The sequence below is a fragment of the Furipterus horrens genome, unplaced genomic scaffold (genome assembly GCF_987537825.1).
Source record: "Furipterus horrens unplaced genomic scaffold, mFurHor1.1.pri manual_scaffold_5, whole genome shotgun sequence".
NCBI lineage: Eukaryota > Metazoa > Chordata > Mammalia > Chiroptera > Furipteridae > Furipterus > Furipterus horrens.
The window spans coordinates 163,879,543-163,906,773 of record NW_028327175.1 but is presented as its reverse complement, the minus strand read 5'-3'; the positions used below and the strand labels follow the sequence as shown (position 1 = coordinate 163,906,773).

General features: G+C 36.8%; 1 protein-coding gene across 1 annotated transcript in view; it reads right to left on the bottom strand.

Annotated features, from left to right (window-relative positions):
• Window positions 1-27,231, bottom strand: part of ADK (adenosine kinase) — a 648,653-nt gene that overhangs the window by 550,703 nt on the left and 70,719 nt on the right. Inside the window, exon 3 of the mRNA XM_090278245.1 lies at window positions 961-1,014. Within this exon, the coding sequence (XP_090134371.1) occupies window positions 961-1,014 (54 nt within the window). The remainder of the gene's footprint in view (window positions 1-960; window positions 1,015-27,231) is intronic.

The following is a 27,231-nucleotide window of genomic DNA, read 5'->3' as shown; positions in this document are numbered from 1 at the left end:
TATCACAGGTGTATAAATACAGGAAAAATATATAGTATATATAGTATTTGGTACTATCCATAATTTTAGGCATCCACTCGGGGTCTAGAAATGTATCTCCCATGGAAAAGGTGGTACTTCAGTATTATCAAGTGTGGTCCAACCTGACGGTATAACTAGCCTCAAATTAACCAAATTCTTAATTCCATAGTATTATTTGACATGAGTTATTTGCATAATGATTAAGATTATCAGAACTTTCTTATAACACAATGGGAAAAAAAGGTAGATTAACTAGAAAATTGAAACACAAAAAAATTTTTATCTTCCCTATTTAGACGATCTTACAATACTGAAAGATTAAGGTAAGGTGAATTTTAAAGGACTCTCACGTCAGTGATTTTTACCTAAAAACTTCACAGTTCCTGTAAGGTAGTAATCTTTTAAATACTACTGTAGGGCATAAAAATAGCAATGGAGATATACCAAAATCACATATACAATTATTTTTATCTGAAAGACAAAACCCTAAGAACATTAAAACTTCAAAAAGAAACAAAATCGTATTCACATTTTAAACTTTTTAAAGTGTTTTACCTTATGCTAAACAATAATGAGGCACTTACTGTTTCATAAGGCAACAAAAACAACAAAAAATTATATTTCTCTATCTTAAGCATGAGGGTGGGGAAGTCAACTAAATTAGAGCGAGAAATTAACAGTAACAATTTAATATTTTATCTGAACACAGAAAACAAAAGGATATATTTCCCAATTATGGTATACAATACTATATACTTCAATGTGCACACAGGAACAATTATTTCCTGGAAAATTATATAGTATAAATATTCTAGGGACTAAGGTCATAGTGTAAATCATGTCTATATATTGCATATAATCTTGAAAATTAGTTCATTTATAAACATCTATTCCAAAGACAGGGTAAGCTATGTACAATGTCGGGTTTATTGCACTTACAGTTCCTTGTGCTTGTCTTCAGCCAAGATTTGGTCATTTGCTTTAAGAGCATACCTGTAACACAGAACAAGTATACTGGTCACATAAACATACAAGTATATTTGACTCATAGACATCTGACAATAGTATCAACAGTTGACACCTATCAAGCATTACCACACCATTCATTAAAAAAATGCCCAATTCTTTGCTATTCTTAGTCACTTCCACACACCAACCCCAAGAATTGAAGAGAGCAACTTGACCATGCTTTGACAACACAAGATATCTTCAATATTCTTCAATAGTGAATCATGTGTAATGGTATTCATCCAGCAGGTCAAAATTCAAGAAATTACTCCAATGGTAAGAGTTTAAGAGTAAAAATATGCAGTTATCCATTCACTAAACACATCGTAAATATCTGCTGTGCACCAGACTATGTACTATGTAGTGTGACTTAAGAGAAAAAAATAAGTTTTGAAGTTCCTGACTGGATGGATCCTTTACTAGCTTAATGACTATAGGCAATTATTTCACTCTTCAAGTCTGTTCCCTAACTATTTCCTATCTATAGGTTGCTATAAATTTTAGAACGGGGATTTTTCAAATGATTGCTGAAGTTAACAAAATTTCTAAGGAGTACACTGCTGAAATGGGTTAAAAAACAATGGACAGCAATTGCCAGGTCTTCAATTTCCACTTGTATTCAACCCTTTTCTAAAACTAATCTACCTGACAATGGATCAGAGGTCCAAGTGAAATAACCATGTAGATCTTCCTTTCTTGCCTCCCCTTTCACAAATGCCTTTACCCACTTTATAAAAAGAATAGCATACCTACCACCCATTCCTGAATAGGACTGTATTGCACTGCCTAGTGTGTAAAAACCTCTGATGTACAAAACAAGGAATGATTCATATTTTGCATGCAAATTCTTCTTTAATATCACAAACTGACTACAGGGCTTCCTGATTTATACATTATTTCTATAAATAAATGAAGCCAGAAATTATAAACGGGGAACTGTGATATATGTTCTATTTGCTGATATATAATAAAATGGGGCAGAAGTTGATTGCAATTTTCATTTTAAAAGCTTATTTCTTTCAACCCACATTCATCATTAAGGAATGTATTATTTTTCAGGAAGAGTCCTGTGAAACAAAGGTAAGGCAGTTTTTAACAAAAATAAATAAAGACAGCATCAAATTATTTCTTCCAGGAAACAAACTTAAAACAAGGCTCCTTGCCCTTCCATTTATCTACTGAAGATTAAACATCAAAAGATGGTTGTCACAGAAACGTGAATCAAGCCATTTATTTGAATCGAAAAATGAGGTCAGGCCTTTTCTACCATGAAAATTAATCTGATTGGTTTGACAATGAAGAACAGTTTTGCCAATAAGATTCCAAGGTCATGGCTTTTGACTAAAAGACATTTAAAGTACTTGATAAAGACATTTGACCAAAAATAAAAATCCTTTTCACATAGGCATATTGAAATTAACAATATTTAATTCTTACCATCACCTCCTGAAATTTTAAGGTAAACATATGCCTATAAGAAAAACACTAATAGATATAGTTACTAGTTATTTAAAAAGCCTTAATAAACCTTTTTTAAATATATTTCCCAGAATTCATGTCTCTAGTGATTTTAATAAATGACCAAGTGATGTGGTTTCTAATTCGGTGCTTCCAACAAAATTGAAGAGAGACCTAATCAAATTACCAGCTGATAGATAAATAAAAATAACATTTGATGACAGAGAAGTTTAAATAATTGAGTGACAAAGCTGAAACAAAAATATGTCTATTACAATCCAATTAAGTATGTGAACTTTCTTCTCACCACTTACATCTCTAAAAATAGGGGGAAATAGAATGATGCAGAACTTTCCTTACTGCAGCAATATGTATTATCTAGCCACAAAATAATTGAACTAAAAACAAGTAAAGACTAGTTTCACCCACGTCATCAAAAGATGCATTTAGTTTCTTTTTCTTGTTTCATAATTATTTAACAACATTTCAATACATTTATGTTGTTTTACTAACTACATGCTAATTATAATTTAATGATTAGGAGATATTTTTAAATTCAATTTATGTACATAATTTTATGGAACAGACATATGATAGTGTGATCACTATGCATGAAAGGCTTTAATGCATATTCATAATTCATAATAGATTACATGCAAAATATAATTCTGCATAAAAATGTATTACATAAGGATAAAATCTGGTGAGGAAAAGCATAACAGAAATACAAATTTAAACAGAAAAATATGAGTAAAATTTTTAAATGTTAAAAAAGAGCAAGACTTCCAGCCAAGATGGAGACACAGGTAGACACACTGCATCTCCCTCCACAACTAAGAAGGAATACGACTACCACAAAACGTGAGACAACCATAAATTCCAGAAAATCAAGCTGCATGGCAGTCCAACAACAAAGATAAAAAGAAGAAATACTCATCTAGAGAGGTAGGAGGGGCGGAGCCAAAGCAGAGAGGAAGCGGTGTGGTGGCAGCAGCAGCTGTGGCCAACAGTCTGAAAGAACAGTCACACATTTAAAAAAGTAGAAAAGGGCACCCGAGGACTGCTCCCAGCACGAGACCAGACCGCATAGCTCATGGTTCCAGCACCAGGAAAATAAAGTCTCATTGGTTCTGTCTGTGAAAACAAGTGGGTGTTGGGGTGAAGGAAGAAACTGCTGGTCTCTCAGCAGTTCCCTTGTTTAAAGGGCCCCCACGGTCCTAGAATGTCTGCAGACCCACCCACTCAGGGAACGATGGCCAGGGCAACAGCTAGAGAGACGCCAGTCCCATACAGTGGGAGAAGTGCCTGGAAAAGGGGCGAGTGCTGAGCAAGCGACATTGTTCCCTCTTATACCCGTCCCCCACATACAATGCCACAACGTGGTGGAACAGTTGCCCATATTGACAAATACATAAGGCTCCGTCCCTTACAACATAACAGGTGCAATAGCTCCAGATAAGACAAAGAGCAAACAAACACAGGAGCCTGTCAAGATGAGAAGACAGAGAAGTATGGCCCAAAAGAGGGAATGAATCAAGGTTCCAGTGGGAGAACTCAGGAGCAAGGAGATAGGCAACCTAACAGACAAAGAGTTCAAAACACTGGTGATAATGATGCTCACAGGCTTAACAGATGTGCTTGAGTATGGCAAATGTAGAAGAAAAAAAGTGAAGGCTCTGCCAAGTGAAATGAAGGAAAATCCACCTGAAACCAATGGTGAAGGGAAGGAAACTGGGGCTCAAATCAATGATTTGGAACATAAAGAAGAAATAAACAGTCAACCAGTACAGAATGAGGAAACAAGAATTGTAAAAACGAGGAGAAGTTTAGGAACTTTAAATGTGCCAACATTCGAATGATAGGGGTGCCAGAAGGAGAACAGGAAAAGCAATAAATTGAAAACTTATGTGAAAGAATAATGAAGGAACTTCCCTAATTTGGTGAAGGAAATAGACATACAAGTCCAGGAAGCAGAGTCTCAAACAAGCTAGACTCAAAGAGGCCCACACCAAGACACAGCATAATTAAAATGCCAAAGGTTAAAGATAAAGATAGAATCTTAAAAGCAGCAAGAGAGTTACCTACAAAGGGGTTCCTATAAGACTACTAACTGATTTCTCAAAAGAAACTTTGCTGGCAAAAAGGGGCTGGAAAGAAGTATTCAAAGTAATGAAAAGCAAGGACCTACAAACAAGATTACTCTATCCAGCAAAGATATCATTTAGAATCGAAGGGCTTAGATAAAGTGCTTCCCAGACAAGGTAAAGCTAAAGGAGTTCCTCATCACCAAGCTATTATTATATGAAATGTTAAAGGGACTTATTTAAGAAAAAGAGGATCAAAACTATGAACAGTAAAATGACAACAAACTCACAACTATCAACAACAGAACCTAAAAAATAAAAACAAAAACAAACTAAGGAAACCACCAGAACAGGAACAGAATCATAGGTATGGAGATCATTTGTAGGGTTATCAGCTGGGAGAGTCTAAGGAGAGAAATGGGGAAATGGTGCAGGGATTAAGAAGCATATTTGGTTGGCACAAAATAGACAGGGGGAAGTTAAGAATAATATCAGAAATGGTGAAGCCAAAGAACTTCTATGCATGACCCATGGACATGAACTAATGGGCTGGGATTGCTGGAGGGAAGGGAAGTACTAGGTAGAGGGGATCAAAGTGAAAAGAAATCTAGACAACTGTAACAGCATCATCAATAAAATATATTTTAACAGAAAAAGAGCTTGTTCATGCATTTTTAGAAATGGATGATGATAGGTATCAGAGCACTATGTTACTCAGAGTCCACTAAAAGAATCATTTGTCAGTTTTATTTAACCTTAAAATAAAAACTCATAATTATTGATTTAATGAGTGAGAAGGTATTTGTTTATCAAAACATTTTTATGTAAGTTAGAAACTTTTAAGTCAGTTTATTTGACGATATCTATGTTTTAGCAAAGTGCTTGGTACATATACAATAGGAACTCAGTCAGAATCATTTTTCTTCAGTAAGCAAATCAGAATAAAATAACTGTTCACAGTGTTACAAAAAAGGGCAGTATATACTATTCATACCAAAAAGGGACTTAATAAGCCTCCTTCCTAAGACAGGCAAGCAAAGAACAGCTTTTATCTCTTTCCAAACTTTCTCTTCCCCCATAACATCTCTCTTCATTGCTCTTTCCCTATAAACAATCGTCCCATTTAAAGTTTCAGGATAAGAATTTGAAGGGAATAGTAAAGAAGGCCTGAATAAAGGGTCCACAGGGGCAAGAAGCAGGCAAGTATAACCTGGTTTTGATCAAATTAACAAAAGGAAGATTTTACTCTCATAATTCACACATTACATCTCTAGGTCTTCAACAATGAGTTCGCAAGATCCATTTTGAACTCTTCCCTAGGCAAACTAGTTCTCCAATCTCAAAAAAGCCTCAAAGTCACTCTTCCTATAGTATTTCTTTCTCTGATCTGATTTCCCCTGACTGCAAACCAGGTAACTTTCCATCAGATCTCAATGACCTTTATTCTTCTTCATCTTTGCTGGATTTTTCTCAATTTTCTCTTATCTCTACCTTGACTTTTGCACACATAGAAATCTAGCCTATACATAAAACTGCAAGGTTTGAGGACATAGTACTCAAGACTGCTCTCACTTCTGATATCATATGCAAGTTCAGGGGGTTCCCCAAACCACTTTCAGGTTCAGTATTTCATTGGAAGGGCTCAGAACTCACTGAAAGCTATCACACAGATTATATGGTTACAGATTACAAGAAAAGGATACAAATCAAAATCAGCTAAGGGAAGAGGCATACAGGGCAGTGTGTAGAAACATTCCAAATGCAAAATTTCCAGGATACATTACTCTTTTGGCATCAATATGACACACTGTTGATATGTGACAAAATTGTAAAGTACTGCCAGCCAGGGAAGCTCATCAAGCTTCATTACATAGGCATGGTTAAGCAACTGACTGCTTAAGTGGTTTAACTGTGTCTCCAGGTGGACTGATACCATATGACCCAGAGCCACACCCTAAATCACATAACTGATCACATTATTGGAGGCGGACAACCCCTGTCCTAAACAAAAAGACATTTCTACATGTATGATATAGATTACCTCCCAGAAGGCAAGGGCAAAAACCAGACCTCTCTTTGGGCGAAGCCAAATTCTTGACACATGCCTATATGTATGTTTATTTATTTATTTATACATCTATAAATATTGATGTGTATATATGTGTATTTCTTTATTCATAAACTTCCATCTAGATCTGCATTTTTCATATAACTCTCCTTATAAACACCTACTTTACTCAATTTTTGTTAGGTTAATAACTATATGAAATGCCATTACAATAACCTTTATTTGTTAATTATCTATCTTGCTGTCTAAAAGAATAACACTCTAATTTTTAAAATGGAACATTGATTTAGTTTGCAAATTAGAAAAAGGCAACTTAAATACCTTTCCAAAACTCATAAACTGCAACTAAACTCCATATTTATAGATACTTATTTGTAAGGGAATAAAAACTTTACAAAACTCCTTTTAAAAATGTACACCAGAAATAGTACACACCTACAATTGTAAAAATTATGTTCTTAGCTAAAATAAACTACTTAGAGTTCATTTTGAAAGTAGGCAAACTATAAATTGTAATTACAAACGTAAAGGTAAATATACCAACAGGACCATAATCCTTACCAGTAAAATGTAGGTATTTTTCATTGAAACATACAGTTAAACGTTTAAATGTGGGGTTTATAATTACACATAGTTCTCATTTTCATTTAGTATGTCCTGTTCTGCCAATCTTACTGCTGTTGGCAGAAATTAGATATAGAGCCTTTTTAATCTCTTTATCACATTTTACTTATTTTCTGAACATTCCATGTTCAATGTTAATAAGCTTCAAAAGAAAATTCAGCTTAGTAGAAAGTAGAGAGCTACACCTCGATTGTCTACCATGTCTTTCCCAAATTGATACAAAGCACACCCTATTTTTAAGTAGGGTTTTGTTTCCTAAAGACATGATTAGATAGATGTTCTGCTTTTACACCCATTTCTTAGATTCAAACAGAACATAGTCCTTTAAAAAGGAGACAGCAGAAAGGTACAGTGTTAGTTCTAAAACTTCTTTCTGTCTGAATTTACCAGAAGGAAAACACATACACTCCAATCAGCAGAAGATGAGGAAGCAGGAGGAAGCACCAGGAAGGGCCCTCCTATCCTGCAACTATCCCCGACAAGAAAACTTTTGAGTGAGTGGAAGACTGTAAAATTGGAAGTCTGAGACCTGTGTTATTGTCCAGATTCTGCCTTTAATCAGCTTTTTGAAGTGGACAAGCCATTTAATTTCTCTAAGGAAGACAAACTACCTATGTCATGGGGTTGTTATATGGATCAAATAAGGTAATACATGAAAGTGCCCGGCACATTAATTAACACACTATAAATACTCCCCTCTTCCCTCTTTCTTTGAATGTGTCCACCTCTTTAAATGAATAATTCAATTAGTTCAAAATGGAGGCGTTGGGGGGAGAAGGGCAGTTTAAAGTGTTTGCATATCTGGAAACAATTGCATGACTACAAATTTTCATTAAGGAGACCAGAGAGTTGTGCATAAGAATGCCAGGGGAGGGAGAGAAGGGTGGTAAGAAGGGGGAGGGTCTAGTCATGAAACTTGTATAAATGACCCATGGACATGGAAAATGGGGTGGGGACTGACTATGGGAGAAGGGATGGGCAGGACGGGGGGAAGCAATGGGGGAAAAAGTGGGACAACTGTAATAGAAAAACAATTAAAAAATGATGAAAAAAAAAAGAATGCCAACTAGAGCATTATTTATTGAAAAGTAAAATTGTAAACAATCACGCCACACAAAAAGTAGCAGACTGCATCGATAAATTATAATAAAACCATGAGGAAATGGTTCAACATTAAGTTTTAAAAAAATCACAATGTGCTCCCAAAAAGAATTGGAAATATATATGTAAAAATATAATATAGGATTATAGGATATTTTCTTCTTTGTGCTTTTTAAAACAGTAAATAATAAGCATATTATTTTCAAAATTAGAAAAAATTATATTGAGAACAAACATGTAACCCTTTAGAATGTGATTATGATATTCATCTGGATATAGTTTTCACTTAAACTTCACAACCAAAGAACATGGAAGTCTTCAAAGATCAGTTCAAAACTTTTCTTGTATAAAAACTTAAAATAAGTTTAATTTAAATTGTTATTGAATAAATATTGACAGCAACAGGTGACAGGTTAAATAGGAAGAAGAGGATAGAGAAAGGAGAGATGGGAAGAGAGGAAGAGAGAGTAGAAGAGAGGAGGAAGTAGCAGAGGACAAAGACGACTACTTTCCCCAACCCTGTCTCTGTTTATGTAAGACACGCTTAAAGCAAAAAAGTATGAAATCCAGTAATGGCATTCCCACAATGGGCAATGGAAAAATGCTATTGTTATTTAGGTTTAAAATTTACTATAAGAACATACAAATAAAATGTATTAGCATCATTATATATTATACATTATATCATTATACATTATAGGTAACTATTATATGCTAGAACAATAATAGTGTAATAAAGTTTGGGCCTTTTATAAGAGACTGAAACAAACATTATTTATTCAAATGTGTCTTTTCCTGGAGATTAGCATAACATAGAATTTCAGGCTGAAGGCCCTTAGAGACGGTGAAGTCCAGAAACAGCCCAGTCATATGTGAAATGCCCTACAGCAGCAGGAGGCAAACAGCAGTTGAGCCAGTGAAGCTTCAGCTGTATTTACAGCTGCTCCCCATCACTTGCATTACCACCTGAGCTCTGTTTCCTCTCAGATCAGCAGCAGCATTAGGTTCCCATAGGAGCGTGAACCCTGCTGTGAATGGTGCATGTGAGGGATCTAGGTTGCACGCTCTTTATGTGAATCTAATGCCTAATAACCTGAAGTGGAGATGAGGCGGTGATGCAAGCACTGGGGAGCAGCTGCAAATACAGATTATCACTGGCAGAGAGGTTTGACTGCAAAGAGACCATAATAAATCAATTGCTTACAGGCTTATATCAAAACCCTATCAATGAGTGGCAAGTGACAATTAAGCTGCTTCTGGTGGCAGGCATTATAGTGGCAAGTGAGTTGATGTACTTCAATTGTACAGCTGCATCTGGTGGCAGGCTTTAAGTCAGAATCCAACAATTATTTTAGTCCGTGCGCGGCCCGTCCATTACTTTATTTATCACTTCTGTCCACACCTCTTTCCCGCACTGCACGCTTGTCTCAGTCACAGTATTGGTAAGCCCACATGCTAACCCTAGCCAAAACAAGTAAAAAGCAAACATTGATTTTGAGAGCTTCTCTGAAAGAAGGAAAGACACTTCTGGTCAAGATGGTGGCATAGGCAGACATGGCTCACCTCTTCGCACATCCACATCAAAACTGCAAATAAAACATAGGACAGCCATCACTGAGAACCATCAGAAATCGAGTTGAATGGAAATCTGACAACTACGGAATTAAAGAAACCACATCCATCAACAGGTAGGAGGTGAGCAAACATAGAACAGACTGGTCACTCACCCACGTATCATGAATAAAAGTTCAGGAAGGATAACTCAGGAGCAAGGAGTCCCAGCCCCAAGGTTCCAGTGCCAAGAAGATAAGTCCCCACAACTTCTGGATGCAAAAACCAGCAGAAATTGAGTAGGTGGAAGAAACTGCTGGAGTACTAAGCAGTTCCTCTTAAAGAACCCACACACAAACTCACCTACACAGACTCACTCCCTCTGAGCTCCAGAACTACGGCACCAGCTTAAAAAGCACCAGTGGTATGTACACAGGGAGAAACAGAAGTGCCTGGCATCAAGGCGACCAGAGGCCACTGTACCTTTTCTAAACCCTCCCCTCACAGAGCTGGCAAGCCAGTGCCATATCTGAGACTCCATCAACCTGGCTAGCACTGTTTGACCCACCTTGGAGATCCCCAGAGACTCCCCTACCCAACTTATGGGCCCACCCAAGCTGCTTTTCCATATGAATGACTGGACTTGGCTCATGCTTCACAACCTCCTAAATCCTATCAAAAAAGCAACAACTGGCCTCACTGAGCCCCAGGCCTGGCACTAGCAGCAGAGAGCCAAGATTCACAGCTTGGCTACACCTGGGAATACCCAAGCCTAGCACAAGTAGCAGCTATCTCAATTGCTTTATAGCTCAGGCACGGTGGTGCTGGGCAGAACAAGGTGGGGGCTGACCCTGGCTGGCCTGTACCACCTGGGAAACCCCAGGGCCAGTACACCAAGTGGAAGCTACAGACCACATCGGAGCACCACCACCCTGCCCCTGCACAGCTAATCCTCCATAGAGAGTGAAGGTTGGGGGTCAGTGTCCACAGTCAGTCCTTGCAGCTGACTGGCCTAGGTAAATCCTGCCCATTGATCTGCCAACAGCAATCAAGGCTCAAGTATAAGAGGAAGGTGTACTCAGCCCACATGAAGGGTGCACCTGGAGTACCTAGCTGGGGTAAAGGGGAGGCTGTACCACAGCCCTACAGGACACCTACTACATTAAGCCACACTACAAAGACACGGAGTCAAAGCACCTCTACCTAATACATAGAAACAAACACAGAGAGGCTGCCAATATAAGGAGACAAAGAAACATGGCCCAAATGAAAGAACAGATCAAAGCTCCAAAAATAGAGCTAAATAAAATGGAGATAAGCAACCTATCAGATACAGAGTTCAAAATACTGGTTATAAGGATGCTCAAGGAACTTAGTGAGGACCTCAACAACATGAGAAAAGATCTAGTCAGAAACAAAGGATACACTAATTGAAACAAAGAACAATTTACAGGGAAACAACAGATCAGTGGATGAAGCCAATAATCAAATCAATGATTCGGAAGATAAAGATGCAAAAAAAAAAAAAAAACCAATAAGAACAAGAAGAAAAGTGAATCCAGATAAAATGAGGATAGTGTAAGCAGTCTCTGGGACAACTTCAAGCATTCCAACATTCATATCATAGGGGTGCCAGAAAGAGAGGAGAAAGAACAAGACATTGGAAATCTATTTGAAAAAAAGACAGAAAACTTCCCTAACTTAGTGAAGGAAACAGACATGCAAGTCCAGGAAGCACAGAGAGTCCCAAACAAGATGGATGTGAAGAGGCCCACTCCGAGACATATCCTAATTAAAATGCCAAAGGTAAAGATAAAAAGAGAACCTTAAAAGCAGCGAGAGAAGAGAGTTATCTATCAAGGAGTTCCCATAAGACTGTCAGCTGATTTCTCAAAAGAAACTTTATAGACTAGAAGGGATTGCCAAAAAATATTCAAAATTATGAGAAGCAGGGACCTACAGCCAAGATTGCTCTACCCAGCAAAGCTATCATTTAGAATGGAAGGGCAGATCAAGTGTTTCCCAGACAAGGTAAAGCTAAGGGAGTTCATCATCACCAAACCCTTATTATATGAAATGTTAAAGAGACTTATTTAAGAAAATTATCAAAACTATGAACACTAAAGTGGCATAAATACATATCGATCAACAATTGAATCTAAAAAACAAACTAAGCAAACAAAAAGAACAGACACAGAATCATGGATACAGAGAATGTTTTGATGGTTGCCAGAAGTGAGGGGAGTGGAGGAGAATGGGTGAAGAGGTGAGAGGATTAAGAAGTACAAATAGGTAGTTACAGAATAGCCGTGGGGATGTAAAGTACATTATAAGCGATGGAGTAGCCAAAGAACTTACTTGCATGACCCATGGACATGAACAATGGTGGGGGGATTGCCTAAGGGAATGGAGGGTGCTGGGTGGAGAGGGGCAAAGGGGGAAAAAATCAGGACAACTGTAATAGCATACTCAATAAAATATAATTAAAAACTAAAAAAGAAAAGAAAGAAAAGGGGGAAAGACTCAATGATGAAACATCAGAAGACTCTAAAACTACAGACTTCCAGCCAAGATGGAGGCATAGGTAGACACGCTTCACCTCCTTCCACTACTATAAGAAGGATTACATTTACCTCAAAAAAAAACAACAAAAAAAAAAACAACCAGAGCTACCAGAAAACAGAATTGCATGAAAGTCCAACAAACAAAGATATAAAGAAGTAATACTCATCCAGATTGGGGGTGAGGGCAGTAGCCAAGGTGGCGAGGACACAGTGTTGTAGCAGCAGCAAGGCAGTGGCTGCGGCCGGCTGGTGGAAAGAGCAGTCACACATTATAAAAACTGGGAGGGACACCTGAGGCATAATCTCAGTCCCAGGTCAGACAGCACAGCTCAGGGTTTCAGTGCCAGAAAAATAAAGCCTCATTGCTTCTGGTTGTGAAAACCAGTGGGAGTTGCAGCAGCAGTAGAAACTGCCAGTCTCTAAGGAGAGTCCATTTAGAGGGTCCCCATGGTCCTAGAACATACACAAACCCATCCACTCTGGGAACCATCATAAGGACAACAGCTAGAGGGGAGCCAGTTGCATACGGGAAGTGGGTGAAGTGACTGGAAAAGGGGTGAGTGCCAAGCAAGCAGCACCGTGCCTTTTCTGACCCCTCCCCCACATACAGTGCCACAAGGTAGTGAAACAGATAACCCAGCACTGACGAATACCAAAAGCTCCACCTCTTGCAATGTAACAGGCAAACACAAGTTGAGGAGACAGAGAAGTATGGCCCCAAAGAGGGAGCAGATCAAGCCTACAAGGGGAGAAATAAGTGACGAGAAGATAGCCAACCTAACAGATGCAGAGTTCAAAACTACTGGTGATAAAGATGCTCAGAGAAATTACTGAGTATGGCAAACACATAAGAGAAGAAGTGAATGCTATGTTAAGTGAAATGAAGAAAAATTCACACAAAACCAGTGATGAAGGGAAGGAAGCAGGGTTCAAATCAACAATTTGGAACATAAAAAGGAAATAAACAGTCAACCAGTACAGAATAAAGAAACAAGAATTTTTTAAAAAGGAGAGGCTTAGGAACCTCTGGGACAACTTTAAGTGTACTAATATCTGAATCATAGGGCTGCCAGAAGGAGAAGAGGAAGGGCAACAAATTGAAAACTTATGTGAAAAAAATAATGAAGGAAAATTTCCTAAATTTGGTAAAGAAAATAGATATACAAGTCCAGGAAGCACAGAGTCCCAAACAAGCTAGACCCAAAGAGGACCACACCAAGACACAGCATAATTAAAATGCCAAAGGTTAAAGATAAAGAATCCTAAAAGCAGCAAGAGAAAAGCAGAGTTACCTACAAAGGAGTTCCCATAAGACTATCAGCTGATTTCTCAAAAGAAAGTTTGCAGGCAAGAAAGGACTGGCAAGAAATATTCAAAATGATGAAAAGCAAGGACCTACAACCAAGATTACGCTATCCAGCGAAGTTATCATTTAGAATGGAAGGGCAGATCAAGTGATTTCCAGACAAGGTAAAGCTAAGGGAGTTCATCATCACTAAACCATTATTATATAAAATTTTAAAGGGACTTATTTAAGAAAAAGAAGATGAAAACTATGAACATTAAAATGACAATAAACTCACAACTATCAACAAATAAATATATATAAAAAAAAAAAAAACTAAGAAAACAACCAGGACAGTATCAGAACCATAGATATGGAGATCATATGGAGGGTTATCAGTAGGGAGGGATAAAGGGGAGAGTGGGGGAAAGGTGCAGGGATCAAGAAGCATAACTGGTAGGTACAACACAGACAGGGGGATGTTAAGAATAGTATAGGTAAAGGAGTAGTCAAAGAACTTATATGCATGACCCATGGACATGACCTAAGGGAGGGGAGGATTCCTGGAGGGAAGGGAGGTGCTGGGCAGAGGGGTCCAAAGGGAGAAAACATTGGGACAACTGTAATAGCATAATCAATAAAATATACTTTAAAAAAAAATAAGCAAAACAAACAAAAACATAAAATAAAACTGTAAATGAAAAAGAAATCTGCATTTACAAGAAAATACCAGGAGTCCTATTTAAATTATGGATTCATTGCAACAGGTGATTCACATTCTCCAAGCCCACTTTGTACAATATGTAGCGGCTGGCATCCAATGAAGCTCTGAAACCTTCAAAACTGCTTCACCACATAGAGACCAAGCACCCTGTATTAAAATGCAAGCCTTTGGAGTTTTTCAAAAGGAAAAAAATGTGAACATGAAGAACAGAATCAATTAAGAAGGCCATCATTTCATCAAATGTGGCTGCACCAAGAGCATCATCTTAGTGGCTAACTGCATTGTTAAAGCTAAGAAATCCTTTACTATTGCTGAAGATTTGATCCTGCCTGCTGCTAAGGACATCTGTCATGAACTTTTAAGAGAGACTGCAGTTCAAAAGATGGCACGTGTTCCTCTCTCAGCTTGCACCATGACTAGACAAATTGATGAAACAGCAGAGGATATTGAGGCACAATCGTCAGGGAGGATTAATGAGTCACTATGGTATGCAACCCAGTTGATGAGTCTACAGGTGTTGACAACAAGGCAACAAAACTTGTTTTTGTAAGATATAGTTTTCAGAAGGATATGCATGTGGATATGTTATGTGCTCTTTTGTTGCCAACCCACACCATAGCTGCAGAACTATTCAAGTCTTTGAATGATTACATACCAGGAAAACTGTATTGGTCATTTTGTATCAGTATATGCACAGACAGAGCAGCTGCCATGACTAGATGGCTTTCTGGTTTCACTACTCGGGTCAAAGAGCTCACTTCTGATTGTGATTCTACACACTGTGTCATCAATGCTGGCTAGCCGAAAAATACAACCTGAACCTAATGTTTTGCAGGATGTGATTAAAATTATCAACCACATTAAATTACATGCCCTTAACTCATGTCTGTTCGCACAGCTCTGTGAGATGGACACAGAGCACACATGTCTCTTACACACAGAAGTGAGATGGCTTTTTAAAGGTAGGTCCCTGACCAGTTTTTGAGTTACGAGAGCCACTCTGACAATTTCTTTTAGAAGAACAGTCACCACTGGTAGCACATTTCAGTGACAGAAAGGGTCACAAAACTTGCTTACTTATGTGACATATTCAACCGGCTCAACGAACTCAATCTGTCACTTCAGGGGAGAACGACAACTGTTGTCAAGTAGGCAGATAAAGTGGCTGCATTCAAAGCCAAACTGGAATTATGAGAGCGATGAGTGAACACTGGGACTTTTAACATTTCAAACATTAGCAGAGGTTTTGAAAGAGACTGAGCCAGTGCCTTCCCAGGTGGTGCATGATCACTTATCTCAGTTTTCAACAGAGTGTGAGCATTACCTCCCAACCACAAAAGTCCCCAAACTGGGAAGGAATGGATCCATGACCCATTTGTAAATAAGCCAGGTGAATCGACTTTGTCCATGCTAGAAGAGCTTGAGATCACAAATGATTGTGGACTTAAAAGTATGTTTGAGACAACTTAAAGTCAAGGTGGAATATCCTGAGATTGCCACGAAAGCACTGAGAAACCTGCTTCCACTTCCAACACCCTGTCTTTATGAAGCATAGTTTTCTGCAGTGACAGCAACCAAAATGAGACTGGACATAAGCAACACACTTCAGGTGTCACTGTCTCCCATCACCCCCAGATGGGACCATCTAGTTACAGTAAAACAAGCTCAGGGCTCCCACTGATTCTGCATTATAGTGAGTTGTATAACTATTTCCTTACATATTACAATATAATAATAATAGAAATAAAGTGCACAATAAATGCAATGCACTTGAATCATCGCAAAACCATCCCATCTGCCCTGGTCTGTGGAAAAATTGTCTTCCACAAAACCAGTCTCTGGTGCCAACAAGGTTGGGGACTGCTACCTACCCAATGACACACATGTAGTTAATGCCAAGCTAGAACTTGCTACACAACAGGGTGAAAATAAATTATTCCATGAATACCTGCAAGTAAGATTGCCTTCAGAGAATTAAACAAGTAAAATTCCTAGAAATCTACAAACACTACCATATAATCCAAAGAATCCTAATGGTGTCCTGCAAAATTGTATAGAATTGGCAGAATCAATCAGGTAGACCGTGTGTGTGTGACAGTAAGATTTTAAACATATTTAATTGGCTCTTGCAATTAAAAAATAAAGGCTGATTAAAACATACTAGGGAGGAAGAAATGTTAGTCACCATATCAATGTTTCCTACTAAAGAAGCAGATTAAGGGTAAATCTCAGGGTTGGAAAGAAAATAATAGCAAAAGTACAAGGATTATGAAAATAATGTTTTAAATTCTGATTAGTAAACTAAATGAGGATTAAAACTTAATTAGAAAAAGCTGAAGGAAAAAGAATTAAACTGGATTTAAAACTAAACAAACAGAATTATACTCCTTGTACTGTTACATTTTTCCTTCCTTATGCTTTTATTTTTTTAAAGTTAATATTTACTGCAAATGACTAGCCACATATTTTCATTAAAGGAATTTTTAAAAATTTGGCAAATGTGATATGTCACTGCTTGGTTCTTGGGCCACATCAAGAGAATTGGCCCACTTTATATATAACACCTCCCATTTATTTCTAAATACATTTTAATCTGCCTTCTGTCCCTATCATGTCACTGTGATTTACCTAGCTGAGGTTAACATTGACATCCCATCATAAAATCCACTGGACTCTTGGTTTTTGTTTTGTTTTTCATTTATCTTATTTTCAATTACAGCTGACATTCAGTATTATTTTATATTAGTTTCAGGTGTATAGCATAGTGGTTAGACAATTATATAGTTTAATTAATCAGTGATCTCCCTTATAATTCTGGTACATACCTGACACCACACATACTTATTACAATATTACTGACTCTATTCCCTATGCTGTACTTTACATACCTGTGACTATTTTGTAACTACCAATTTGTGCTTCTTTATGCCCTCACCTTTTTACCCATTCCCCAATACCCCTTCCATCTGGCAACCTTCGGTTTATTCCCTGTATCTATGAGTCTGTTTTTGTTTTGTTTGTTCATTTATTTTGTTCTTTATCTTCCACATATAAGTGAAATAATATGGTATTTGTCTTTCTCTTAATGACTTAGTTCACTTAGCATAATAACCTCTAGGTGCATCCATGTTGTTACAAATGATAAGTTTTCGTTCTTTTTTATGGCAGAATAATATTCCACTATATGTATGTACCACATCTTCTTTACCCACTCATCTATTGGTGGACACTTGGTCTGCTTCCATACCTTGGCTATTGTAAATAACACTGCAATGAACTTAGGGATGCACATATCTTTTCATATTAGTGTTTTGGGTTTCTTTGGATATATACCCAGAAGCGTAATTGCTGGGTCATAAAGTAACATTTTTTTTTTTTTTTTGAGGAACTTCCAGACTGTTTTCCATAGTAGTCTGTACCAATTTGCAATTCCACCAACAGTGAAAGAGGGTTCCCTTTACTGCATTTCCTCACCAACACTTGTTTGTTAATTTTTTTCCACTGGACTCTTGTAGGCCTTTTGTTATTAGACATCTATTACATCTAATACTATTAACCACCTCTGTCACAGAAATTCACTATACTTCAGGAGACCTTGTCTTAATTTTCTGCTACAAGCTCAGTATTTCATCTCCATCTCCTTTCATAATTCTTCATCTATCCATCTATTAAATGTTCTATCTTCCAGCCCATTTCTTCTTTTCTTTATACCCTTTCTCTAGAAAGGCTCTCTATTGGTTGCTTTAATATCCTCTATATAATGATGATGATGATGATGATGATGATGATAACACCCTACATTATTGAATGGCATTGTGTAAAATACAATTAAATATAATGTTTATTTACGGTACATCTCTCCAGTCATGAATCCTCTATCTATCTGAAACATAAATCAAACTCTTTCCTAAATATGCCCACTTAGTTATCTCATGCATGAACAAAATTGAACTTAATTTCTCTATCCCCTCTAACATGTCCTCCCTCAGTTGTAAATATCGCCGTCTACTCAGTCACTAAAACAAAAGTTGAAATATCATCCCTGGCTCCTTTGCCCTCTTCAGTAAATCAATCATCAAATCTTACCTTTATAGCACTAACATATTATTGAACTTTCTCCCAACCATTCTATCTTACATACAACGATCATGTCATCATCTCTCAACAGGTCTATCACTACAGCCTCCTTTTTTTTTTTAGATCTTATTATTTATTTTTAGAGAGAGGGGAAGGGAGGGAGAAAGAAGAGAGAAACATTAATGTAAGACAGAAACACTGATCGGTTGCCTCTGTGCTCCCACTGGGGACTGAACCCACAACCCAGGCATGTGCCCTGACTGGAAATCGAATGCAGCAACCTTTCACTTTGCAGGATGACACCCAAACAACTAAGCCACACTGGTCAGGGCCAGCCTCCTTTTTAATCTGTCTCCAGATCCATTGACCTACTGCAGACACAGTGGTTTACATAATTCTAAATGTGAATCCAACCATGTCATCCCCCTACTTAAACCCCATTGCCCATAACAAGGACATGAGAAACATTCTAAGTTCCTTAGAAGTCAAATATTAGCTAATACATGGCAAACACATAAATTATCTCATTCAATCTTCACACTATTCCTCTTTTAATGTATTTATTATAATATTCCTAATTTATTCACAAAGAAACTGACTTCCATAGATTAAGAAACATAACTAAGGTCACACGACTGCAAGTTGCTCCAGAGAACACTCGTAATTAACTCTATTCTATAAGCCACAGTAAGAAAGTGACTTCTTTCTACATCTGTCTTCCAGACTACTAGATGCTAAAGCGAAGAAATTTACTCAACATGTATTCCCAGGATTTGGAAAAATGCTGACCACAAAGCAGGTGCTCAAAAAAAATAAATAAATAAATAAATTTTAAAAAACAAATCCATGTTTAGGTCTCACAAACATGATTTTCCTCAATATTCAAAGTCAAGTCTGAATATCAGAGTATCTACAAGGAAAATCAACTAATGACATCTAGGGCAAACTGAAGACTTCATAAACGAATCTGTGGTCATTTATATACATAATTTAGGTCTTACTTGAGGAAGCCCCAGAGCAACTCAAGATCAAACACTTAATATGTGAAATAATATAAAGATTGAGAATCAAATACCATTTTACTTCAAATTGTAAGACTCTAGTACTCTGCCTTGGCTGGTGTGGCTCAGTGGATTAAGCACTGTCCTGCAAACCAAAGGGTCGCCAGTTCAATTCCCAGTAAGGGCACATGCCTGGGTTGCGGGCCAGGTCCCCAGTTGGGGGTGTGCAAGAGGCAACACACATTGATGTTTCTCTCCCTCTCTTTATCTCTCTCTCTTTCTCTAAAAATAAATAAATAAAATCTTAAATTTAAAAAAAAAAAAGAAAGACTGTAGTATTCTAAAAGAGAGAATCATAATAGCCAAGGACCATCTTTTTTTTAATGCAGGTCACAAGGTAAGTTAAAGAAAATATTTAAAATTCAGTATTATTTCCAAATACCAACAATTATTATACTCACGACAACAGTTATATTTTTAAAATACCTAGAATAAACCTAACAAAAAAACTATAAAACTTTACAATAACACCTAAGCTACCCTGTTTAAATTGTAATGGCTAATCACATGACTATTTAAGTTTTAATGAACTGAAATTAAACAAAATTTTAAAATTCAATTCATCAGTTGTACAACCATACTTCCAATGTTCAAAAATAAATGTGACTATTGGTTAGGTTACCACGTTGGACAGTACAAATACACAATATTTCTATCATCACAGAAAGTTCTAGTGTACAGCACAGCTATACTGATAATAACTTACCTTCGATTTTGCTTTTACGTTAATCATTTGTACATGGTTTGAATTTTTCCAAATCAACATTTATTTTTATAATTCTAACAAATTTAGCAATAATCACTACAGAATACATATAAGTTTTAAAAACCCTAACCATTTTGTAACCCTGTATTTAATGTAATTAGAGCCTATGTTTTAATGAAATACATAAAATGCCAAAAATAATGGAGAAATAAGTGTAGACTTTAAAAACTCATATAATAAAAAACTCACTTTTTTCTAATTAACCTATAAATGCAGTACAATTCTAAACAAAATTCCAGAAAGAATTTTTGTAGAATTTGACAAGGTTATTCTAAAATTTATGTACAAAAGAGCCAAAAATAACTAAGGAAATTCTTGAATAAAAACAGAAAGTGTAAGGACTTTCTCTATCAGACTTCAATAATTATTGTAAAGCTTTAGTTATAAAATAAAGATAGGGTTACATTAATTCAAGGACAAATAGACCATCAAAAAGAACTAAGAACCTAGAAACCAAGCTATAGGTAAATAAAAATTGGCATTGTAGATCAGTGAGTAAAGGTTAAATTATTCACAACATATTGATAAAATCATTGATTTCCCCAAAAGAAAAGAAAAAAATTTTTAACTGATTCCTTACCTCATAGCACATACAAAAATCAGTTCAGGTCAATTAAAGATAAAGTTCACAAAGCATAATATTAAAACTTGCAAAAGAAAATATTGCAGAATAGCTTTATAAAGAATTAACTACAAAAGTGTCAGAACATTTCACAGTTAGTTTTAAAACAATTATAGCTTTTAACTTTACATAAGGAGTATCACTTGACACTCCAAATATTGTTTCATGTTCAAACCTAATCGTCGGCAGCCGTCCGTCTCGAGAGACGATGGTGTAGCTTCCTCAGAGTCTATCTGCACCGCCGAAAATGGTTGTGCAGTCTGACTCGGGAGTGACATGGTATCTGTCTCCTCCCGTGTTGAATCAAGTGCGATGACGCTGAAGCTACAGAGCCTGGGCAGGGTAATATGGAGGGTCTGCTGTTGCCCATGCAGCAGACCCCCCCTCTCTTCGCAGCTGAAGGGTCCAAGGGAAAGACGGAGTCAATACAGCTTGGCTTCAGGTGCGCCGCAGGAGTTGCCGGTGTTGACTACAACGTCAAACCGCCTTAGGGACTCCGGCTCCGGATTTTCTGTCGGGGTTTACTCCCTTAGCCTTTCCCCTGAAGAGGTATGCCGCAAGGCAGCGGAGGTTTTTTGGAGTCAGAGTTTTCCTTCTCTGTGTTCAAACCTAATACATACTCATTTATAGAAGTAATTCATCTTAATTTATACAAATAGTTCAGTTTTAAGTTTTTGGCTTTGAATAATCAGCACTGAAATTTAAGACCAAATATTGTTGCTTTGAGTATTTTTGGAGTGAACATTGAGAAATATCTTTCATGCATGCTTACATTAATCAAGACTTACCTAAGGTTTGTATGGTTACATTATTAAAGATTCAAATCTGTGAGAAACATTTATTTCTTCAACTACTCTAGCTTCTCTTATTAAACAGTATTTTCATGTCTAATAATGGTTTTTATTTCCCAATTACCATTTTCTTAACTACCTCATTCCTCTCACCTCTATGATATGTATCTGGTGTCAGGAAAAATCAAGGCAAACTTGTCTTACAGATTCTTTCCCTCCCTTTTTCATCCCTATTAATACATCTCTCTTCATTTACTCTCCATAATTAGACCAATACTCATCCAAAAATATTTATATGTTCCACATTTCCTCCTCCCCTCACACCACTGTGGCTCTAATGTGCTAAAAAATATGATTTTCAATAGCCTACATCATGCTACAACTGTTCCTATTTACCGTATTTTCAGTTGTTATATTTTGGCAAATTGGACACATCAAAATTGACTAACTTAATTCTGCTTTTCTTTCAATTAGATAACTTAGATAACGATTCTAAATTTTTCTTACCCCAAGGGGAAAAAATTAGCTTTACAGTCTTCAAATAAATAATATGGTATTCTAGAAGAATATTAATTTTAAATACCAAATAATTATCTAATTGATATTTCTCAATGATGGCAATGCTTGCTCTATTCTAGAAACAAGTCAACTGCAGGCAATACAGTAGTCCCTCTCTATATTGCGGTTCACTAATCACGGCCTCACTGTATCGCGGGATTTTTTTAAATATTATATTTAATTATTTATCGCGGACTTTTCGCTATATCGCAGGATTTTGTGGTACTGTATATGTATGTTGTTAAAGTTACATAGGTTTAAGAGTGTAGAATATGTTTAAGAACATAAGTAGTGTTTATAAAAGTGTGGAAAAGGTTAATAAGGGAGTGGGAAAAGTTAATAAGGGACTGGGAACGGTTTATAAGTGTGTGGGAAGAGTTTATAAAGCCTTAAAATACATATAAATACTAAAATAAATGTAAGGTTCCTACTTCGCGGATTTTCACCTATCGTGGGGGAGTCTAGAACGTAATACCCACGATAAGTGAGGGAATACTGTACTATACCAACTTCACAAGATGTTCATTGTTTTGAAAACTTAGTTAAGAGAACTGTTGAATCTTTAAATCTCTCACAAGAGATTTATTAATCTACTCTAACACACTAATTAAAACTAAATATTGACAATGGGAGGGCAAATTACATGTATCTTCTCATCTATATTATACCTATAACTGAAGGAAAAATAGACTTTCATTACATTTATAAACCTTTGCATACAGTACCACAATTTACACCAAAAAATTCTGGATATATAATCAAGCTTTTCACTTTCCAATTATTATTTCCATAGTAAGGTAGCAGAGAATAAAGAATACAGGTTTTAGCCCTGGCTGGTGAGGCTCAGTGGGCTGGGCATCGTTGTGCAAACTGTAATGTTGCTGTCTTGATTCCCAGTCAGGGCACATGCCTGGGTTGTGGACCAGATCCCCGGTTTGGGGCGTGGGAGAGGCAACCAATAAGATGTTTCTCTTTCACATCAATGTTTCTCTTTCTTTCTCTCTCCCTTCCTCTCGTTCTAAAAATAAGTAAAATTTTTAAAGAATAAAAATAAATACAGGTTTTACAATGAAAACAAACCTGTCGTTCAAATCTCTGCACTAGAACTGATGTGGGATTTTTGTTTGTTTGTTTTGTCATGAACAAATTTCGCAAGATCTGAACTATTCTTTATGATGATACCTAACTCATAAAGTTGTCATGAGGACTAACTGATACCATATAAAAGCATACCTAATACATGTCAAATAAATGGTATTAACAGAAAATAATTGTTAAAATTATTTTTCCATTTACTCTTGAACATCTTTCAGATATATTCTCCATGGCCCTTCTTTATTTAATATTATTATTTTAAAGATTTTACTTATTTTTAGGGAGAGGGTAAGAGAGGGAGAGAAAAACATGGATAGTACTTGTCATGAACAAGGTCAAACCCCTAACCCAAGCGTGCCCTGACCAGGAACTGAACCAGTGTCCTTTTGCTTTGTGGGAGGACACCCAACCAACTGAGCCAAACTGGTCAGGGCGATCCATGGCCCTTCTTTAGATTCAACCCTTTGTGCTGCACCAGTCTAACTTGCGAAGACCACTAGTATCTAATGGTTCTTATTATTTTGAAAACTTAACAAACATCACAGGGGAAAAATATACCTAAAAGCAAAAGAAGGATCAATTCCCTCCTTAACTTTAAACACTGATCACCTAAAAATCTCTTTTAAAACGGTCTTTCATAAAAAATATTTTTAAGTCAGACTCTATTTACCAAGTACCTAAGGTTCCTAACAATACGCTAAGGTATTTGGCAAAAGTATAGAGCAGTTCCTCTACACCAAGAGCTTACTGCATATGTAAAAGATTCACTGAGATATTTTTCCTAATTGTCTCTCCCCTCAGCAATGTTTATAAATGCTGCATGCAAGGATTATACTATGGGTTTTTAATTATAAACCTAGTACGAAAAAGAATACTAAGCTTCCTTTCAAGTAAGAGATTACAGTATTATAAAGCAGAAGAGAATAAGGAAATGAGAGCCAAGGAAGTCAAAGGAAATTGTAAATCAAAGGAAAAAACAAAACAAAACTCTCTTTTGTTCAAAACACTGCTTACTTGAGAAGTTATAAGTTAAAATCATCACATAAATTATGTAAATTGCTCAAACTTTGAAACAAAGAATGAGGCCAGCAATCAACAAATGATTTGAACTAATGGAAAGTAAGATATTTCTTTATCTAGCAATTGCTCTATGAGGTAGAAAGCAGGCTTATTCATTTTGAATCCCCCAAATCTGGCATGTAGTTATTACTGTCAGTTTGCATAATATGTTTCAATTATCAATAACTTAATAATCTAGTTAAAAATAAAGGTAGTGTGGCATGGTGACACAGGGAACAACTAAACATCAGGAGTTACAGATTCCTCCTCAAGTTTGCACTTCTCATTGTAATTATGGGTAAAACCTTTAACTTCTCTGAGCGTGTTTCTCTGCTGTAAAATGAGGAAAGAGAACTAAATTATCTCCAAATTACAATCTTTTCAAAATTCTATGAGTCTACAGTTATATATTTCCTCCTACAATACATAAAATAACAGTGAAATATACACACATGCATACCCCTTGGACTTCCACTTAAATATAGCAGAAAGGCTATCTATCTACTCTTCCTCCCAAGATTCTATTAAAATTATAATAAAAGTACAAAAAAAAAAAAAAGGTAAGCATCTACAGTATCAACAATAATAATATGAGCATTAATGGTCAAGAAGTTTCTACACATTTTCAGTAAAAGGAGAGAAAATGAGGAACTTAGCAGAGCTGAAGAAACTAAAATCTCAATTGCAACAGAAAGAGGTTACAAATGATTAGCAAAACCTAGCCCACATGCAGAAGCTGTAAGTCTCAGAAGAAACAGATAAGGCAGGTAGCTAAAAGTTGGGGAACTGCCTACCATTTCACCATCACAACTTAAAATTTCTAAAATAGAGGGTTATTCTCTCAATAAGCCAAATGGAAGCATCTCCAAATTAACATACACCAGGCAAAATAGGAAGTAGGGAGGGACAGATGAAACTGCCGATTTAATTATGGTACCCCCTTTTCTGGCCAGTTCTAATAATAAAACATCCAGGCTTTATTTTTCAAAATAACTTCAGAAAGGAAAGTAGAAGGCTTTTCTATAAAAAAGTTGAAAAGACTCAGAAAATAAACTTCCAGACACTAATATTAGGGGTCATCCCCCCAAAAAAACAGGCTTTTAGCCTAACTAAGCCACAGTAAATTCCCATTATTAAACAAGCCCAACCCATGCATATCAACTTTTCAATGAGGTACTGAATATGGGATATGGAATGGGTAGATGTGTTTTCAAAAAACAACAAAATACTTTTTACTTATTTATGAGTGTTATTTGGCACTGTAACAAACTCACCCATCCTCAGGAGGTTAAAACAACAAATAGTCATTATCTCACAGAATCTGATGATCAGGAATCCGGGAATGGCTTAACTGAGTTTTTCTCAGTCTCTCATGAGGTTGCTACAATCTTGTTAGGGCTCAACAGAGCATGGAGAATCCACTTCTAATTTCACTTTCGTGGATATTGGCAAGTCTCGGTTTCTCCCTGTCTGTAGGCCAGAGGCCTCTTAACTCCAACCTTTTGTGCCTCTCCACAGAGAACCTGAATACGTGGCAGTTAGCTTCTCCCAGAATGAGTAATCCAAACGAAAGCGACAAAGACACAGAGAAACAGAAAGAGCAAGTGTACAAACAAGTGAGAGAGCGCCCACAATGGAAGACACAGTCTTTTACAACCTAATTTCTGAAGCAGCTTACCATCACTTCTGCCATATGCCACTGGTTTATAGATCAACCCTGGTGTAAAGTGGGAAGGGACTACTCAGAGAACACCAGGAGGGGATCATAGGGAGCCATCTTGGAGATTAGCTATTACAGTCTGTCCTCTGGCCCCCAAAGATACCTGCCTCTGTTTCTCACATCCATGTGTAGTGCCCCCCACCCCCACATTATATGAGGTATTACCAACAGCAAGCATATGGTAAAAATAATGGCATGTCACTTCCAAGATTAGGTTATAAAAAAGACTGCAGCTTCCATATAGGGAAAACGATTCTCTGTCACTCTCAAATGACTGGCTTTTAAGACACAGAGGGGCCCACGAGGTAAAACACTGAGGTCCTCAATGCAACAGTTCTGAAGAATCTGAGGCCAGCCAATAATATGAGTGAGCTTGGAAGCAAATCCATCATCCATAGTTGAGCCTTGAAATGATTGCTGCCTTGGCCAATAGACTGCTGAGACTTAATCAGAGACTGTAAGCCAGAACCACTCAGCTATGCCACACTCTCAACTTTCTAATTATCAGAAAATGTATGATACTAAATTTTTGTTATTTTTTTATAAGTATGGAATTTTTGAAAGATTTTATTTATTATTTATTTTTAGAGAGAGGGAAAGGAAGAAAGAAAGAGAGGGAGAGAAACATCAATGTGTGGTTGCCTCTCATGAGCCCTCAACTGGGGACCTGGCCTGCAACCCAGGCATGTGCCCTGACAGGAAATCAAACCAGTTACCTTTTGGCCAGTGACCTTCTCAGGCCAGTGCTAAATCCACTGAGTCACAGCAGCCAGGGCTAAATGTTAGTTGTGTTAAGCAGCCAAGTTTTGGGATAATCTGTTACACAGCAATTGGTATAACTATTATTATACTGTAAATGATAACTTTATTAAAGCTTGTTTAAAATTTATACGAGCAATTCGGGATTCTTACAAAAGTCTTAAATTTTACAAAATGTGGAAATAGAAGTACCCACTCTAGCCACCCTACTCTCCCATGACTATTAAGAGTTTTA